At 43.2% G+C, this 20083-nt stretch overlaps 1 protein-coding gene across 2 annotated transcripts in view; it reads right to left on the bottom strand.

Moving 5' to 3' along the window:
• RSF1 (remodeling and spacing factor 1) overlaps positions 1-20083 on the bottom strand; it is a 114917-nt gene that overhangs the window by 4041 nt on the left and 90793 nt on the right. The window contains exons 13-16 of one of the 2 annotated variants that reach the window (XM_090030710.1): positions 19772-19979; positions 16419-16642; positions 11740-11931; positions 2261-10056 (exon numbers count right to left, since the gene is read on the bottom strand). In XM_090030710.1, coding sequence (XP_089886836.1) covers positions 9482-10056; positions 11740-11931; positions 16419-16642; positions 19772-19979 — 1199 coding nt within the window. In that variant the 3' untranslated portion in view covers positions 2261-9481. Of the gene's footprint in view, positions 1-2260; positions 10057-11739; positions 11932-16418; positions 16643-19771; positions 19980-20083 lie in introns of those variants that run through there. The other variant, XM_090030711.1, reaches the window with a different exon arrangement.

Below are 20083 nucleotides of genomic sequence, written 5' to 3'. Positions count from 1 at the left end.
CTCCCCAGTATCAAATACTGGATTTTACAAGGCCAGGTAAGGCATTACACTTTTCCTTCTAAATGAAGCAGAGAAATAGACAATGTTGATGATGCAGTCGACCACCATTAGGTTTCAGAGTCACCCCATAACGAGGAGAAATTAGAAGTTTACACATCTCAGTCACTTCAAGCTGCCTGGACATTCAGTAATTACACATAATGCAGTAGTTGTCAGTGATCAGACTTGGAAGTTTTTCTTCAGTCGTAAAAGCTAGAAACAGATAATCAGGTTCCTTGTTTTAAATGCAAGCTTAGATTCTGCAGTGAGGGAATGGACTCCACAGAAATGTCGTAGCATCAAAGAATAACCCAGCACTTGGACTAAAAAAAATACCCAAGTTGGAAAGAAATCAGGTTCTGAATGACTTCACGGGTGAGCACTGAGAGCAGTCACCCGCAAAATCCAGCCCCTACCTCCTTCCATGGCTTGAGCAGTTTCCTGGTTGGCCACTACATTTCTTCCCTTGAAGGTTTTTAATGCCTTTTGTCATAAGCACACAGCAGAGCAGGTATCACACAGACAGGCTGTGCACACATTTCTGTTTAGACTCATCTACTGGGATGTTTTACGTTCTGAGGTTGAATTACACCTATGAATTTATGCTGGTGTAAGATGAGGCCTTTCCAGTTGCTGCCAACATGGATCACAGCTATGCAGCCATAGCTTACAAGTAATATCACACCCAGCAAGACTCTTCTTAGCACAAGACTCAGAGGTTTTCACAGACTCACAGCAAATGAGGGTTGTCAGGGAGCTCAGAAGGCCACAGCTAGTTCAACCCCCTGCTCAAGGCAGGACCAGCCCCAAACAGTTCATCCCAGCCAAGGCTGTGTCTAGCCTGGTCTTAAAAACCTTCAGGGATGGAGCATCTACCACCTCTCTGGGTAACTTGTTCCAGTGTTTTACTCCCCTCCTAGTAAGAAAGTTTTTCCTAATATTTAACCTCAACTTCCCTTTGCACTTTGTTCTGCCATCTGCCACCACTGAGAACAGCCCAGCTCCATCCTCTTTCAAACCCCTCTTCAGGTAGTTGAAGGCTGCTATTAAATCCCCCCTCAGTCTTCTCTTCCTTAGACTAGTCCCCTAGCCATTTTTGTTGCCCTCTGCTGGACTCTCTCCAATTTGTTCATATGGACTCCCTTTTTGCAGTGGAGGGGGGGGAGCAAAACTGGACACATTATGCCAGATATGGCTTCACCAGCGCAGAATAGAGAATAGTAATTTCCCTCAATCTACCAGCAACACTGCTACCAATGCAGCCCCATACGCCATTAGCCTCCTTTGCAACAAGGGCGCACTGCTGGCTCATACCCATCTTATTGTCCACTGTAACCCCCAGGTCCTTTTCTGCAGAGCTGCTGCCCAGCCAGTCACCCCCAGCCTGCATCGGTGCATGGGATTGCTCCATCCTAAGTGCAGGACTTTGCACTTGTCTCTGTTGAACTTCAAGATTTCTTTCGGCCCAATCCTCCAATTTGTTGAAGTCTTTCTAAACCCTTAGCCATACTATCCAGTGTATCTACTACTCTCCCCAGCTTGGTATCATCTGCAGACTTCCTGAGGGTGCACACCATCCCATCTTCCAGATTGTTAATGCAGACATTGAATAAAACCAGCCCCAGGACTGACCCCTGAGGCACTCCACTTGATACAAGCTGCCAACTAGACATTGAGCCATTGACTACTATCCTTTGAGCCCAACAATCCAGCTACTTTTCTACCCACTTTAGATTCCATTCATCCAACCTGTAGTCCTCAGCTCGCTGGCAACAATGTTGTGGGAGGCTGTCAGTTGGGAGGCAAGCCTGCCGATCCACAGCATGAGTCGAGGTGCATATGGGCCGAGCCGCTACTAGTACTACCAATGAGCTGCACCACTAGGATAACACAGAATGATATATTAACGTCATAGAAAGAATACAGAGAACCTTCTTGCCAGAGACCAGTTAAGATGAACAGAGACAAATTCAAGTTTCTTCACCGCCACCAACAGCTGGTCAAAGAGAAAACCCCATGGGTTGAGCGGTCATAAAAACAAATCACCAGGACTTGTTACCGATTCATCCTCTAGCCAGATTAATGTTACTTTCCCAGGCTGGCATGGCTCACACCAGCCATTTCCAGTCGCCTCCATCCAAGTTCTGTCTGGTTCTTTAGCTGCTGTAATCATTAAAAATCAACGTGCTTCTCAGACGCACAGTATACTTTGTACCTTGAGTTATTTAAATGTTTTTATTATGACAATTTACATGTCATATTTATATGAAAGAAATGACAGTAGATATTATAACAAAAACATTATGAAAGAAAAAGTTACACAATTAGGCCTACAAGCTATAAAATGGCTTCAGGCCCAGCTTATACACAAAGAGTTCTGACCAGACTGTAGTGAGAGACAACATTGAACATTTCATTAACAAAAATATTGGCACCAGCCTTAACATTTTTTTTTTTTTACTTAATTTACAAGGAATACAGTATTTAAACAGTTGTGTACTGCAAATCTAAAAACGGGAGCTGTTATTAAACTGCAGTTAACCCTTTGAGCACTGAGGCCACCATGACTTCCATTTTAAAAAGTGTTGAACGCATCATGTGTTCCATGCATGTGAGATCAGCAGTGGGGAAAAAAAATAAAACAGCGAAAGCACCACCCATCCCATGTGCAACAAGAATCCAGTTTTTCAGCACACTTCCTCATCCACACACACAGTGCATGACCCTCAGTCCTCCCCCCTCTACATTTTAGCAAGTCATGATTTCAGAGAGATTAAAAAAAACCCATCATCATAAAGGTTCAGGACTCAAGCAAGGCAAGAGCTAAATTCTACGAAGAGCTAAATTTTTGGGACTTTTACCATGTTACCTTTGAAGAGAAAGAAAATAAGATCGAGGCCATATGTGAATGTGAACTTGTAAGGAATTGTAAGATTTCTCTGCAAACATATAAACAGCACGCAGGCCTAAGACCAAAACCTGTATTTCATGTAAGCGCATTTTAAATTTTCAGAGGCCTTATTGGGCTGTTTTGACCTGGTTCTCACTCAGTATCGGGTAATAGCCATTCTGCTAGCAAGTAATCTGTTCTATACTTGCTGGGATAGAGCATACAGACACAAACATCAGGTATAACACACAGGATCTGTGTCTCTCTGAGAGCATCATACAACAAAACAGGGACACTAAACTTTATGAATCAGGCAAATACCATAGGAGAGCTGCTACATGCATCTTTTAAAGGAGGGCTGTGAAACACTGGTGAATTGCATTGGCATTTACAGAAATCATATTCATATTAAGGGTTTTTGGGGGGGGGGTTGGGGGGGGGGAGAAGTACCATTTCAATTAACAGAGTATAAGAATAAGATACTGTACAAGATTTAAGAGTCCACGTCATGAATATGAAATAGAAAACAAATGAAGGCATATAGATTTATGATCTGACTTCCTTTCCTACCATACTACCTTGAGTAGTAGATTAGTATCTGTTCAGGACCTTACATTGCTATAGCTAATACATGGTGCGCTGCTACTAGGCCTATTACATGGTTTAGTAGAACGGCTTTATGCCTGTTGAACTGCTTACGTTATGCTCCAACAGACTAACCTACGTATCACTGATCAGTTCACCTGCTTGGGTTGTAACACAAGCAATAAAGATCAGAGCAACAGTGTCACCTCCATCAGATTGCCCCAAAGCCAAACACTGTTACAGCATTTTATGTACTGATCCAAAATGTCCCCATCACTGCAAGACATACCTGTCCCCTCCCCTTCCAGAAGTTTCTATGCAGCCCGAGGATAAAGGTGAAGTGAAGAGGGTCTCGGGATCATCTTCAACTGACACCACTGATTTGAAGCCTGGTCAGATTTGAAGAGTGCCTCAGTGGTCTCAGGTACGACTACGTGTGTTTGAGTCCTCTCCTGCCACGCTGTGCTTTTGCAATCATGTCTCTCTCTTGCATCTGCTCACCCCCACTCCTCAATGCTCTTTTAGGGATCCACTTACACGGGGAAAGTGACTCTGTCTATGCTTGGGGAACCACAGAGATTGATTATACACAAAGTGCTCTCCAGTGCACAAGGTAAACTGAAAAAAACCCAGCAACAGCAGTTCCCATCAGTAACCTTTGGGGGGACCTGTAGCAATAGCAGGTACATTTGCAGAACCCGAGTGCCTTCACTAAGTACATGGCCTCTTTGACTGCATTGCTTTGGCCCCCACTACAAAATGGTAATGAGAAACCCGAGTGTTCATACATTTTTTAGCTGTATTTATGTCTCGAACCTCTCATGTGTTCATTTGTACATACTCATCATCTACTTTAGAGGGGTCTATTTCTTCCTTCAGAAGCTGTACATGAGTTTTAAATGTCATTCTAGGTAATATAAATCTCTCGCAATGTACAAAATAAGTTAAATTACTCTGCAGTGTCGGGGCAATTATTTCAACTCCCAGGCAAACTTGGTTTCTGCTGTTTGGACTTCTCTCATTCAAACAGGCAGTTCTGCTAAACTAAGAGCTTAACAAGCAACTTGTTTTCAAAAGTGACTAGTGCTTCTCAGTGGGCACGTCTACACGTGTATTCATGCACCATGGTTACTGCGCATTCAGTTTAATAACAGGTACCAAATAAATGCGCAGTAACCAGTGCTACTGCACAGTAGCACCAGCGCACACCTTTTAAGTGATGTTGATGTGTGGTAAACTAATTCTACTGTGCATTAGCACAACTGCATAGCTTTTGCTGTGACACGCCAATGCGCAGTAGAATTAGTCTATTGTGCATTTAGCATCTCGTGTAGACGCACCCAGTGTCTCCTATCCTGGGTGTCCAGTGTGAGGCTCCTTGGAGGGGTCCAATCTCCAGCAAGAGGGTGCTCTGCCATTTCTGAAGTCAACTGCCTTTATGCATCTCGGATCAAATACCCAGAACTGGAGGCATCCAAAATCATTAGTCATTTTTGAAAAATTAGTTCCATACATACAACCAAAGTGACCTCAATGAACATTAAGGCTTCTCCTTTCCTGGCTTCCATGACTTAAGAACCACATCCCACAGCCTCACTCAAGAGAAGGGTGCAAGTTACAAAGTAAAATCAGCACCAAGCATCTCCTGGATTGTACCAAGAAACTTGAGTGCGAGTCCATACACCCTTATGCCAATGAATATCTTGATAACTTCCCCAGGAGCAAGGGACTGGGCTCCTCCACATGAATTATTGGGGCTCACCCCACCAATTTTTTCAATGGAGGTTTGTTGCTGCTAGGAGGTAAGGTTTTATTTTGATATATTCGTTTAAAAGGTTTTATTAACACAATGAACTGGACGTATTCTGATAGAGAAACATTGCTAGGACACCCGTTGCATCTTACACATCAATAACACACATCTGTGAACAATTATTTTGGGCCAAGCTTTCCTGTTCAAGAGCATTCAAGGCCAAGTGGGAAGTGCCTGAAGATAGAGTTCTAGAATGGATCTGGATAGTAATGTATTTCAAATGATAAATATTAAGATAAGTCATAAATATTGTACCACAACCATGCAAAGGTTATGGGGGGAGGGTTTTGCCCCTTTTATGAACATCTATGTTGCCTTGACATTCTTTGAATAAGGTGTCCCTGTGAGGAGTTCAGATTTAGGAAATGGAAAAAGAGAAGCCGAGCTAAACAGATCAAATTAGCAAAAAAGCAACTGAGGCACCTTAAGGAAGCTTTAAAGGTGATATACCTGATAAACACATGATTCAGAAAAAAAAAAATCCCTTTTCTTATGTGCCATCAGAACAGAGCAAGCTTTGGATGCAGGATCAGGAAGGCATGTTTGTGTTGGCATGTGATTTAATGGCTGCAGTTCTGATCGCACTATCAGATGCTCCCAGAGTTAAACTGTTTAGCATTGATCTTCCTATAGTCATCACTGAACCAAGAGATGCCACCTGCCTCTAAATTTGTATTTTTTAACAGACAAGTCTTATATTATGGGTTTGGTTAGTTTATTGCATCACATCCATTTAGCATGAAGTGAAGCCACAGTGCACTCAAGTCCTCAATGCCCATACCGGCTGTTTGCAAGCCAGCCAATACCAGTCTCTCATCCTTGTGATATGGATTAAAAATTGCCACCCCCACCCACTTAATTTATAGTCCACCCCCCCAATCCCACTTAAAACCCAAATTGCACTTTAAAATCAACTAACTTACCACTCAGTTCTGCTCTAAAACAGTGTTCAATTAAAAAAAAAATGCCGTATGCCAGCTGTTAGTAATAACCTGATGCATGCCAGTTTGTGCAATAATTTGCTTACATATAGGACTCATGTCTGCTGATTTCTTTTCTATTTAGCTGGCTGGTTAAAAACCCCAAGGCCAGTTTCCATGTTGATTCTCAAGCTGTTTGATCTTGCGATTCTTAAACTGAAGTGAAGGGGAGCAATCATTGTGGAGCAATCCAAAGGCACTGCTCTTCAGTCCTGACTGATTACAGTAGGACATGATCTGGTGTGGCTATCTGTACAATGCACCATTATTCCCGTCTGTGCTCATGGGGACTGCAGACTTCCAACGGGGATGTTATATACTTCCCATTAAACAGAACATCTTCAAAATGGGAGGGGGAAAATTCAGGCCCCCTCTTTAAGCCAAATTCTGCAGGATTTAAATGGACAAGATTCCCACTGCTACGCAAGGGAGCCCTAGAAACCTTCAAATCAACCAGAAAGGCTGGTTTATAAAGGGGCTGCATAAGCAATCAGACTCAAGAACAGTATTACAGTCTGCGCACACTGTCTCCTGCTGTATGGCTGAGGCATTAGTACCAATTGTCCTTTCTGACATCTTTTTGCTTTCACACCACTCCCACGAGTAAGAGCCAGCATCCAATTTTCTTCCTAGGTACTGTATCCAAATCCTTCCACCTCTTCTGCACTTTTACTACATTTAAAGGACTTGCCCACTAAACAGCTGAAAGTCGTGTGAACTCTACAAACAAGAATGTTTGCTACTGCACTGATCGGCTGTCAAAAGGCAAAGTCAAGCAATGAAAGGGTCATATGGCACTGCCCAAACAACTGAAAAATCATGGCCACGCAGAATGTTGCTACATGTGAATTAGCCAGTTTGCGCTGCAAATAGCAAAAATGCTCAGCAATAACTAAAACTGGAGAAAGGAAGCCAGCGGTCTGGCTTGTTTTAAAATGCATGGATGTTAGAAATGTAGACGTGCTACATTTATGCATCATCTAAGCAAAGGGAAAAAACGCCATACAGTAGCTTAAAATGCTACGTAAGCTTTAAGAACACTTTCTAAACTTCTGTGGCTTTTCACTACCCTGTTTTTTAACTTCTGATAATGAAATGCATTAACCTGTTAGCAAGTTGATATGATGGGAAAAATCACTGTGTTTAATTCAAATCGAACAAACTCATTTAGAAACTGAATTCTTTTTTCTTTTTTTTCTTTTTTTAAGGTCTGAAACCTGGCTTAGCACAGCAAATAATGATTCGGTCCAAACCTTTTTTGCAATGCTGATGATTCTAGTTTTATAGAGGGATAAATGCACCGCTCGATTTCAAATGGATAATATGAATGGAGTGGGTCCTACAGAACTCGCATGGAAAAGGAGGGAAACAAAAACAGCAACAAAAACAAGACTTTCAAGGCGAGAAGGTAGGTTTTTTTGGATCTAAGTTTTCTAGAGAGGTATTTTGTAAAGGCCTAATGCCAGTTTTATTACAATAAAACAGAAGTGCTTAACTACTGACTGACTAGGAAATACAATATTATGCTGGGGAGCTGGGTGGGGCAGGGAAGGAGAACTCACTCCTTGGTGCCAGCAGCAAATTTGGTGCATCCATTGCCGGCAATGGACATAACACCAGACAAAAATTCCAAATCTCAGAGCAAAAGGATTAACAGATGTGACCTCACTGGATTTCAATGTTTGGCAGATGGGTTTGAGCCGTCTCTGTGCTGCAACACGTACAAGCACCGCAGCCTGCATCTTATTGTAGAGCGAAGAGAAAACCAATTTTTACCCCAAACAACCTACACCTCTGCTGTTCATTATGTGCTGCGTAAGCTGTCCAGGTTTTTTAAAGTCTCTATACTTGAATACAAGCACATGTCACTGCACGTCCACTCCAAAGCTGATCGGCCCTTGGAATTAAGTGTTTTCTCCCAGAAATACTGCCTTCTTGAAATCAGTTGGTCACGTGACAATTATTAAAATGTATATTAAGAAAATTCTAATGGCCAAAGGCCAACACTACATTCAAAACCTGCTAATACATCCAGGCAGATAAGTAAATCAAAACAAACACACGCACGCACCCAAAACAGAAAACCTCCAAAAGGAAAACTGCTCCATTTGTTTACTTCAATTTGAAGTAGATATTTAGGACATGAATGGACCAGTCAAGGTTTATTTGAAAATCCCCCCATCATCAGATGTGTCGTAATCCCGTGGTCAATGCAGTATGTACAAACATATTCCATTCCAAATACTTTGGACAGATAAAACTCAAAAGGCCAGGCAGTTACTTGTTCTGTTGCCTGCAAAAGTGCACAGCACCCCCATGAAGCTAGTCCCTTTACAGACAAACATCCCTTCGATATTTCCTTCCATCAGACACCGTATGTGACAAGCCATCTAATGGACTATGCGTGGAAAAGCTTTGTAAATGCATTGCTAGCACGTTTCGACTGTCAAAACTTCATTACAGTACACTTTACTGTACAAACACTTTAAAGGATGTTTATTAGGAAACTGCAAGTCATAATGGATACTAGAGTTCGTGTTCATGGTACTTTCTTGGCCTCTAACTGTGGTTGCCTCTGGTATTAAATCAAACTGCTTTCATGAAGGTGATTTACTAAAATGAGCTATGGTATGTTAATTTACAACTCACAAGATGAACAGTACAGATGTTAATGTTGAACCTGTCTGTTAAATTGTAATCTAAGTTGTGAACATTTAAATAGAATATATATCTCATATGAAAAAGCTAAAGCACAAGTGCTTCCAGGACCCCTCCCTCCCCGCTAGCCCTGCCCCATTACACTTTGGGCCCTGATGGGTTTGGAATGCTTTCTTAGGCCACCCATTGCCACAAATTTGTATGCCCTCAGGAAATATAAAGTCAAAAATATACAAATCTCTTGCTGCTGTGAGGTTTTGGTGAATGAAATTACCCAGGACCATGGACTTGGAAGGAGAGGAGAAAAAAAAAAATTGAGAGGGAATTTACAGCAATTTATCTTCAAAGTTCAAAACTGGTCACTTCACAGAAAGACTGCAGGACTGGTGAAATTCTTGCTTCTAAAAAATGATACTGTAGTGGAGAGTTTTCTAGGAAAAATAAAACAGCTTTTAACAACTGGCCCGCTGGTATGAGCTACCGTGGAATAAATTAGCACAAAAATGGAAGAAAGTCTTATAACTGTTCACTGTTACAGACATAATCAACCAGGTCAGTCACTCTCAAAAGTTCATCTTCCTCTTCCTCTGGACCTACTGCCTCCTGCCCACTCCCTGTCCCATTGGGTGCCAGGCTAGCATTGGCTGTGCTGTCCTTGGGGGCTTGGGTCTTCTCACCTGGTTTGCCAATCAAGTTCTCAATTGTTTTACCTGGGCTTTGTCCATTGGTGGAAGGCAAATCCACTAGGCTGTAGTCCAACGGGCTTTCTACTTTTCCTACATTATCAAAGTCATCTTCATCGTCACTCTCTATCCGGTAGGAGGGCTTCTTGATGCTGTCGTGAGGAGCATGTGGCACCGATAGCTTATGAGCAGGAGCAGGCTTTTCCACGTCATTGTTAGCACTGTCGCAGTTATCTTCATCGTCCGTCTCGATTCGATTCAGCCGCTTGCGGACAGGTCTCCCCTCCTCTTGCTCATCCCCTTCCTCATCTTCCGAGTATTCATCTGTACTCCGGCTGCGCTTTCGGATTGACCGCTTGGATTTCTTTGCTGGTTCATCATCTTCAGAGTTCTTGGACAGGTAGCTCTCTGGAACAAGTAGCAGACTTAAAGCCATTAGCAAATCTGAGGGTAGGCAACACAGTTACAATTGCGCTTTTTATTTCCCCCTTCACTCCTCCCTTCATTCTGCGCTGGGAGGTTTGCTCTTGGATGAAAGCAAGGGCTTTTCCCTGAATAGGGAGAGCCTGGCTTTATCCTTTCAACATTTCTAACTTCTGATGGCCTGGATAAGAAGAGTTAGGATAGAAAAATCAAACACTACTGGGCCATCATCAGCGAAAAGCATGCTCACTTCCAGGAAGTGTAACACAGGTCCAAGTAGCCTCTGGTTTATTTGAATAGTCTCTCCTATGGTTCCATAAGAAATTTTGCAGGTAATAATATTTCCAGTGACAACTTTTACACACATCATGCATTAACGTGCTTTTAGGAAATAGCAACTGTTCTTTTGTGATGAAAAGCTAGTACCATCAATTTCTTATAAAGCAAGTTTTCATAGCAAATCAAAAGTCTAGACTTCAAAGGGCTGAAGTCGATCGTACTACTGAGCTCATTTTTACCAAATGACATCTCTACATCCCATGTGGGGAAAAGGACTAAAAATTATTTTGTGGGACTGAGTTTATCAAATACTATAATGCTTCCAGGAATAACCACTAGTTATGGATGCCCAACTGGCCACAAATCACCTGGTTTACAGAAGAGTTGAGTATCCACAGCAGTCAATTTATTCAGCCAACAGTGTTCAGCACCTGTGAAAGTCAGACCCAAGGTGCCTCACAAGTTGGGTACCCATGAGGAAAGGCACTGAATATTAGCGGCCACTTTTGAAAGCTCTAGCCTTACACTAATACACAGACCACTCACAGATATCATGTTGACTACTACTGAGGCACCGCATCTTCTGTGACAGAATGCAACAACTATTTATCTGTGCTAAGCAGCACGCCAGCAGTTTAAAATGGGATACAAGGAAAGTTTTAATCACAACTACAAGGGGAATGCAGGGCGGCAGAACACAGATACCAAGCTGAATACTACCAGCACTCCAGAAATAACACCAGGATTAATACCATTATTCTCACCAGCGAAATACTTAATGACTACAGGGGACAGGTCTTTGTGATTTTGCAACTGAATAGTAACAAATGCTCCTTTCTTCCAAAACAGTCACCTATCCTACTGCAGAATCCCAACACTCCTGACCAGGTGAAGCAATTTTCTACTAGGAAGTCAGGAGTAATAGAGATTTTGATAAGTACATGTCATAATGCATTGGTATATATTTACAGATGGCTTCAAAAGGATCTATTAGCTCAAGGGTTGGCAATCCCCGGCACAGGTGCCAAAGAGTGGTATGCGAAGGTATTTTACTTGGCAAACGCGCCTTGGGGCAGACGACGGGGAAGGGGCTGGGGCTGTGCTGCCACAACAAGGATCGGGCCCCTTGCGGCTCCCCCGCTGTCTCCTCCTGGCATGCCAACATCTTGCAAGTCGTGGTTGCGGGTGTTTTGGCACTCTGCCCAAAAACATTGCCGACCCCGGTATTAGCTGTTTGGAAATGTCAAGGAGCTCAGGAAAGAATCTCTGTGTGCCTCTGACTAACAGCACCCAACACAGCAGGGCCTTGCATTTGTTACACCCCACATTTTTCTGCTTAGGTAAATGGTCACATCTTTGTCTCTTCAGAGGGTGGAGCGTCCCTCTTACCTTCACTGTCCGAAGTAGAAAGCCTTCGTTTATGAACTCGTCTTAACTCCTTTCCGTATCGGACACTTTTCTGTGAGCCATCGCTTTCTGAATCCTCCTTATAGTTCACTTGTCTCTTCTGATTCCTCCTGGATCTTCTCCGCTTAGTTTCCAGGTAATCATCGTCACTGTAGTCTGTATAATCACCGCTGTCTGTAAGGAAGGAAACAACCATGTGCATTGTTCCATTAAAATGAACACACACAGACCCAAACTAGGTGCATGCCACTTTACACAAGATTCAGATTTACCCTAACAGAATGGAGCGCTCTTCAGGCACCGGAAGATCTTGACCACCACACCTAAAATGGGATGGTCATTATGATGACCTCTTCCAGGCCCATACTATTCCACTGGCCACTCATTCACTTCTAGCTCAAAACTGCCCTGTTTCGAAAATCCACTGTGGATTTGCTCCAGTCACTCATGGAAGCCTCTCTTTCCACTCCTCTAGCTCTGGTTTCCTTTTGAATTTTTCATATAATCTCACCCCTGCTGGTGCAAATGATGCCCTCTCATGCAAGTAGTCCCAGCTGGCAGGATCTGAGTCAATGGCACATGCTCCTTTCAATTTTCACTGGACAATACTTCTCCCCCTGACACCCCCACTATCTTAATTTAATTATTCAAGCCATTTGAACCGAACTGTGGGCAAGTGCCAACTTCAGAACATTTTATCTGTAACAGTGAGATATACCACACAGGTGTGGAAATGAAGCTGAATGTATGACTGAAGAACCAGAGGAGAGACTCCACAAAAAGCAACCCACTGCCACTTCCAGTTCGCCCAGTGTGAGACTCCAGACACTCAGCACCCTGCGGGGGGTGCATTAGTCACCTTTTGCAACAACTGAAAACAGCCAGAGGATCTGAATTAAATGTAGAGCTTTTTTCTTTCAGCTCTCTCAAAATCATTACCCAAGAGCATAGTACTGACTTTCTGGACCTAGCACAAGTTGCCATATTGTGTTATTGGCTGAAGTGCCTTACAAATTAAAAAGGTCCCCCTCTCCCTTCAAACAAATTAAGAGGGCTCAATTAGAAGCCCCAGATACTTGGGAAATCAAAGCAAGGCAGCTCTCAGTGCTGGTAATTTTCTTAATCCCAGTGTAAAGCATGACAAGGACTCGGGAAAAGAACAGATGAAGAGGGCCATTGCCCAGGAAGGGATATTCTGTCTTGTGAAAAGAATAGGAGCAACACCCAAAAAGAAGTCAGAAGTTAAAAGAAATTATTTGTCCACAAAACAGATGCAGACTGGGCAGCAGTAGCATATGCCTTCACATCATGTTGCCACTGAGGGATCAGATATGAGACCTGAGATGAAAAGAGACTTTAATACCCATGGAACCTCAGTCCCAGGCTTCTCTGCTGCCTGTCAAAAAGGGTGCTCACTGGGGGCTGTGACAGAGTGGCAATTTTTGTCATGGAAAAACCAATACTAATTGTTCCCAAGCTTTTAGCAGCATTAGGACGCTGATTAGCAACGATTCCATGTTCTTTAAGCATCTGTATCAGTTGTTCACATATTTCCACGAATCACAAGTTATTACTGCTGCATATCACTTAAGAGCAAGCAGAATAGGGAGAAAACTTTAAAGGAACAATTATTGTAAGCTTTTATACCTTTCTTATTTTGCCTATCTGTTACGATCCTTTTTGGAGGTAAGTACTTCAGCTATAACCTATGTCAGTCTGCGGTACATTTAATGTTAAAAGAATGGATAAGAACAGTTGAAAGGACATTCACTGACATGTGACGAGTGAATTCTGCACAGTACCAAGTGCTCTTAGCTTGCAATGAAAGTTTAGGGCACATAGCACTTTGCATGCCTGTGCCCAAAATGAAGCAGTGCTACAGAATCAGCTTTCCAAAGACATGCTACTGCCTCAAGAAATCTATGAAAATGCAATTTTTAGATAAATAAATCCATTATATTTTCTATTTTGATTCCTCCTTTATTAGTAGACCCAATTTTACACAAGATAAAAATCTTCTACCCATCACTCATTCATTTTCACTGCTTATTTCTCTGGACAAGAATCATTTTCATGCATCTGATGGTATTTCACAGGCAGAGGATGGATTGTGGTTGGGGAACAGTGTTATAAGACAAGCTGCAAAGGAACAGAGGTGCTATTGACATACAAGTGTTCCTAGTCCTTAAAGATCATTGCAGTTCATTTTTTTTTAACCTTTGGTGAGGGATTTGTTGAAAGTTTTTTGAAAATTCGGATATATTATGTCAACTGGATCCCCCTCATCCATGTGCTTGTTAACAACCTCAAAGGACTCCAGCAGACTGGTGAGGCAGGATTTCCCTTGGTAAAAAGCATGTTGACTCTTCCCCAGCAGATCATCTTTCCATGTGACTGTTGATTTTATTTTTTATTCTTTATTACATAATCTACCAACTTGCTGGGCTTGGACATTAGCCCGATGGGTCTGTTTCATAGTTTCATAGTATCTAGGGTCGGAAGGGACCTGAGCAGATCATCTAGTCCGACCCCCTGCCATGGCAGGAAAGAGTACTGAGGTCAAACGACCCCAGCAAGGTGGTCATCCAGCCTCCTCTTAAACACCCCCAGGGGAGGAGCCTGCACCACTTCTCTTGGAAGATGGTTCCAGACCCTGACCGCAAAGTAGCGCCTCCTGATATCTAACCTAAACCTACCCCCTGCCAGCTTGTGACCGTTATTCCTGGTCACTCCTGGCGGTGCTCGGGGGAACAGGGACTCCCCCAATGCCTGCTGGTCCCCCCTGACTAGTTTATAACAGGCCACAAGATCCCCCCTCAGCCTTCTCTTGTGGAGGCTGAACAGGTTCAGGTCCCGTCACCTCTCCTCATAGGGCCTGCCCTGCTGTCCCCTGATCATGTGAGTGACCCTCCTCTGGACCCTCTCCATGCTGTCGACATCCCTCTTGAAGTGCGGTGCCCAGAGCTGGACGCAGTACTCCAGCTGCGGCCTGACCAGTGCCGCATAGAGGGGAAGGATCACCTCCTTGGACCTGCTCGAGATGCATCTGTGGATGCATGACAAGGTACGGTTGGCCTTCCTGACTGCCTCCCCACACTGCCGGCCCATGTTCATCTTGGAGTCAATGATGACCCCCAGATCCTTTTCCACCTCGTGCTGACAAGAGGGGAGTTCCCTAACCTGTAGGTATGGTGCCGGTTGTTCCTCCCGAGGTGCATCACCTTGCACTTGTCTGTGGTGAAACCCATCCTATTCTCGTCCGCCCACCCTTGTAACCTGTCTAGGTCTGATTGTAGCCTGTTGCATCCTTCCAGTGTGCCCACGTCCCCCCACATCTTAGTGTCATCAGCAAATTTGAACAGGGTGCTCTTCACCCCCTCATCCAAATTGCTGATGAAGATGTTGAACAGTGTGGGCCCGAGGACCGAGCCCTGGGGGACCCCACTGCCCACATCCCTCCAGGTTGAGAAGGACCCATCCACTATCACCCTCTGGGTGCGGCCCTCCAGCCAGTTGGCGACCCATTTGACTGTGTGGGTGTCTACACCACAGCCCCCCAGTTTCTTAATGAGAATGGGGTGCGAGATAGTGTCGAAAGCCTTCCGGAAGTCCAGGAAGACTATATCCACTGCTACCCCTGCGTCTAATGATCTGGTGATCTGATCGTAAAAGGCCACCAGGTTGGTCTGACAGGACCTGCTGCTGATGAACCCATTGATGAACCCATTAATTCTGAGAATCGCCTCTGGAGCCTTTTGTGAAAGTGGGTGTTATTCTAGCAACCTGGCAGTCCTCTGGCACAGGAGCTGTGTGTAACAACAGGTTAAATATTATTGGCCGTAGTTCTACAATTTCACCTTTGAATTCCTTCAGAACTCCCGGGTGAATGCCATCTGGCCCTGGCAGCTTATTAGAACAAATTTCTTCTAAGACTTCTGTTGTTACTTTAATGTGATCCACCTCTTCAGACCGTAAACTATCACCCACCACTTCATGCAGTTGGAGGACTTATTCTTCTATACTAAATAAGGAATAGAGACCTTTTAAGTGGAAGACTTTCAGAGTTCTCCATGAGATTTCAACAGGTCTCCAAGGAAGGAGAAGGAAATCATTTAAAAAACTGGTAGAAAAAGAGCCACGTTTTCCAAAAGAAATACCAATTTTGCCCACTCAGAAAATGAGCACTTGGAAGCAGAACAGTCAATGACACAATGGGAAACCTTAAATTCTGCATGCACTTGACTATTTTGCTCTCACAACTTGCTAATGCATTTAAAAATGAGTATTCCTTAAGGATCTAGTACCCAACACTCTGGGCATTGGCAGCAGACCATTCAGAGGAAGGGGAAACCTTGATGAGTGTTCCTGTATCACAGTAGGGAAACAACCATTACAGAATCTGTACCTGCATGGCACTTCGCATGTTCCAAATGCCTCACAAAGACATCAGATTAATCAAACACCTCTGTCACACAAGGCATCCTCTACTCTGCAGAAAGGAATACTAGAGCAAAGACGACATACAACTTAACCCAAGCAACATAACAATTCAATATCAAGGCCAAGAACAAAACTCAAAAAATCTGAGGCATCCAATCCTCTGGTCAGGCCCTCTTCTCTGACACACAACATTTAACTCTGTTTAAAAGAGTTCTGCTCACCAGACTCCCTACTGATATTGTCCTCAGAATCTTCCTCCTCATCATCCTCTGAATAGTTTTTCCTGACTCTTTTTCTTCGTAACCGCCTGCTTTGTCTCATCGGCCTGGAGTGGTGCCGCTTGGGTCTGCGGGCGCAGAACTCTGAATCACTGTCGTCATTTGATGGTGCGTCGTCTTCACTCTCATCTAAGTTCTCCTCTGATACCACAAACTCATCCTGAGATCTGTTAAAAGACAAATGAGAGCCAAAAGAGAAATACTTGAAACAAACATATTAAAATATTACAAGAGTTGACTACATATGTAATGCAGTTTATAACAGCTGTGGATGCTGTTTCCATAATACGCGTTTACACCCACTTTTATCTTAAAGAGTGCTTCACAAAAGTGAATGAATCTTCTCAACCTTAATGTGAGCTAATGAATGCTTCTACCCATCCCTGACATTAAATACCACCTGTGTACTTGGAGGTGGCTTCACAGTACGTAACACTGTACAGCAGATCAGGACAGTACAGAAAAAATCCTATATCCCTTTGTGCTCCTAAAGGGGCACAAGATTATTGCAAAAAAAAAATATTTTTTCTAATTGCAGGCACTGCATGCAGCGTTTTCAGCAGTTAACCACAGGTCTTTGTTCTATTACCCGCCTAGCATTGCAGAAGGCTGCATATTGGGCAGTACCCGAGTACAAGTCTGGGAAAAGCATGAGAAGGGGGCCTCCCACATCTGAGCTCCAACAGTTCAGGGGTTAGGACATGTCCCCACAAAGCAGGAGATCTGGATTCTAGCCTCAATTCCCTTGCCTGGAGGGTGTTTGTACCTATGTGTTTCTAACCAACTTCTAAGAAAAGTGGTGCTGGCTCCTACCCTGGGGGTCTTTAAGAGGAGGCTTGATGTATACCTTGCTGGGGTCATTTGACCCCAGTAGTCTTTCCTGCCATGACAGGGGGTCGGACTCGATGACCTGGTCAGGTCCCTTCTGACCCTAGAAACCATGACACTGTGAACACATATGTGGTCCTAGCATACCACAGGTTAGGCGTTGTTCAGACCCCTCTCCGGCATTTAACAGTCATTGAATAAAATGATTATTAAGCAGTGCTGCTGGGAAGTTTCTGCCCCGTTTGGAGCAAAGGTCCAGGTTAGAACCCAGGGCCTTGTCCTATGAGGACGTCAGCCACCTCAGTGAACTACACATCACCTCCTGGTCCCACATGTCTGTCTCTTGACTGCCCAGGGCCAGCTTCAGAAGGAGTGCTGGAAAAGAGAACGAATAATGCTGGTCTGTGGTGTGGTGTGGTGGTTAGAGCCCTGTGCTGTGAAGTGAAAAGAATGCAGGTTTAAACACCCATGGGGGGAAGAGGAGGATAGACCTTGGGTCTCCTGCTTCCTGGGAAAGGGCCATAACCAATTGGCTACTGGTGCTAACACATGGGAGGCTCCTCCTCACTATGTCCATTAGTCATGAGCATCTACTCAGCTATATCTCTGTGACTTGCATGCACTTATTTGCCCAGAACAGGCATGCATACAGGACCAGACAGTTCATGGCCTACTGCACACATTCACTGTACACATGCACACTTGTGTGTCCACAATGCAGTGGAATTAGAATCACAGTTTGTTCCTAAGTTCCAGAAATACCACTTATACAGGTAGAAAGCTGCCATTCAGATGGATCCAGGGTAATGGAGTTCTGCCCTATGTAAATCTGAATGCTGTTTTCAACTGAAATTGCAGGGGGGTTTTATGTATAGTGAAGTCTTGTTTGTCCCGGACTTCAAGTCAATTATATTCTCAGGAAGCACTCTTTAAAGAGCCACACAAAGCTAGGATTTCAAACGTATATGTCCTATACAGAATATGGCTGTACCTTCCAATATCACAGGCGGTTAGCAATAACTCAGGAGGAACACAATCTGTGAAACAGTTTCATAGACTTGTGGAAATCAAACCACTCATTTCCAAATGCAAAGATGATATATTTATGGATAAACTTCTACTTCACAGGTTTACGTTACTGATCTTCTAGAACTGCTGTTGTTTAAAGAATGAGTTAATTTATACAACAGCAGAATATCCTTGTTGGGATAAAGGGGACAGCCAATTTCCACAGCTGAATGCAAATTCTAAACTAATATTCAGCAGGCAATTAACAGAAAATACTGTTGAAAATGTAGACCCACTATACCAAATCAATCGGTGAGATGTTTGCAGCCTATATTTATTGACTGGGAAAGTTCCAGCACATTGTGTCCTACTATCAGGATAAAAATCATCCAGTATACCCACATGTGGAAAATGACTTCAAGAGATACTTAAAATCTGTCTCAAGAAATTTTCAAGAGGTTATTTCTAAACCAATCAAGATGGGGAAGGGGCAGCTGTCAACTGAAAATGCTGTCAGCCAAAAAAACAGAGCCCTTTTGTGTTTCTCTGTGAGGTATAAAGAAGGGTTGAAATGATGATTTTTAGCATTAGAAATTCAAATGACTTCTGCTTTGGAGAACTCAGATGATTAGAGAACTAATGAAATGAAAGTAATATAAGGAGTGAAAAGAAATTCAGAGTGGAAGGCATTTGTAATCAGTTTAATATCTATTTAACATTTCAGGTTTCATATAATGCATGTTTTATAGAGTGTAAACTGTTTACCTTTCTCTGGTCTTCACATCTAGTTCTCCTGGTTTTCTGAACCTCAAATTCTTAGAATGCTAAAAGTCAAGAATTGAGTTCTATAGGTTTCTTTAATCTATCAGAGATGAAGCATCAAGTCTGCTTCAGTTCTTCATCATTCTAAGCTACACAGGAGGTTTTGTCTAAACAAGAAAGTTTTACTGCTTTAGCTAAAAGAGTAGAGTTAAAATGGTAAAAGACACTTGGTGCAGATGTGGGTATAAAGCTACCTTAAACTGATATAGCTATTATACCAAAATCACTACATTGGTATAAGACACTTTGATAATGATATTGACATGGCCATGTTAGGACTTTTACTGGTATATAGTTATCACATCCCTAACCAAAAACAGCAATACCAGCAAACAAGCTACAGGTAGTGCAGGCCTAACAGAAAAACCATCAGTTACAACTTCAAACAACACAAAAAAAAATCACCTAGGATAGGCCTATACTACAGATTGCTGTGGGGAAGCAGGAAAATTTTACCATTACAGGTACCATGTGCAGCATATAATTGCATCCCCACTAGGGCTTCTTCTCAGCTTAGTATATTAGTATTCCCACATGGGTGAAGCATCCCCATTGTATGCTTGGCATAAGTAGTGCTGAATATTGACAGAATCTACAACGTTTAATGATCTAGACTAGTAATTTAAGCACAAACCTACCCATCGCTGATCCTGAACTCATCCTCACTCTCCTCCTCATCCAGATTGCTATCGCTATCCAGGTCATTTAGTCGCCGTCGTTTCTTGCGACGTGCGGCAGCAGCCCGCTGGGGCCGCTTATTTTCTTTCCTTTCTTCCTCAAGGATGGTAGAAATGTCCTTTCCACGGTGACCTGTGATATTTGACATGTCTTTGCCTCGGCCACCACCTAGATGCAGTGAGAGAAAGGGGAAAAAATCCTGCAAGTGAATGTTAGCATTTTTCATTCAACTTTAACTACATTTTCCCTCCCTGCTTCTGATTTCAGCTTCC

This window comes from Crocodylus siamensis, chromosome 1 (assembly GCF_052110815.1).
Source record: "Crocodylus siamensis isolate JL-2025a chromosome 1, ASM5211081v1, whole genome shotgun sequence".
Classification (NCBI taxonomy): Eukaryota; Metazoa; Chordata; order Crocodylia; family Crocodylidae; genus Crocodylus; species Crocodylus siamensis.
This window is presented reverse-complemented; position numbering and strand designations above follow the sequence as displayed.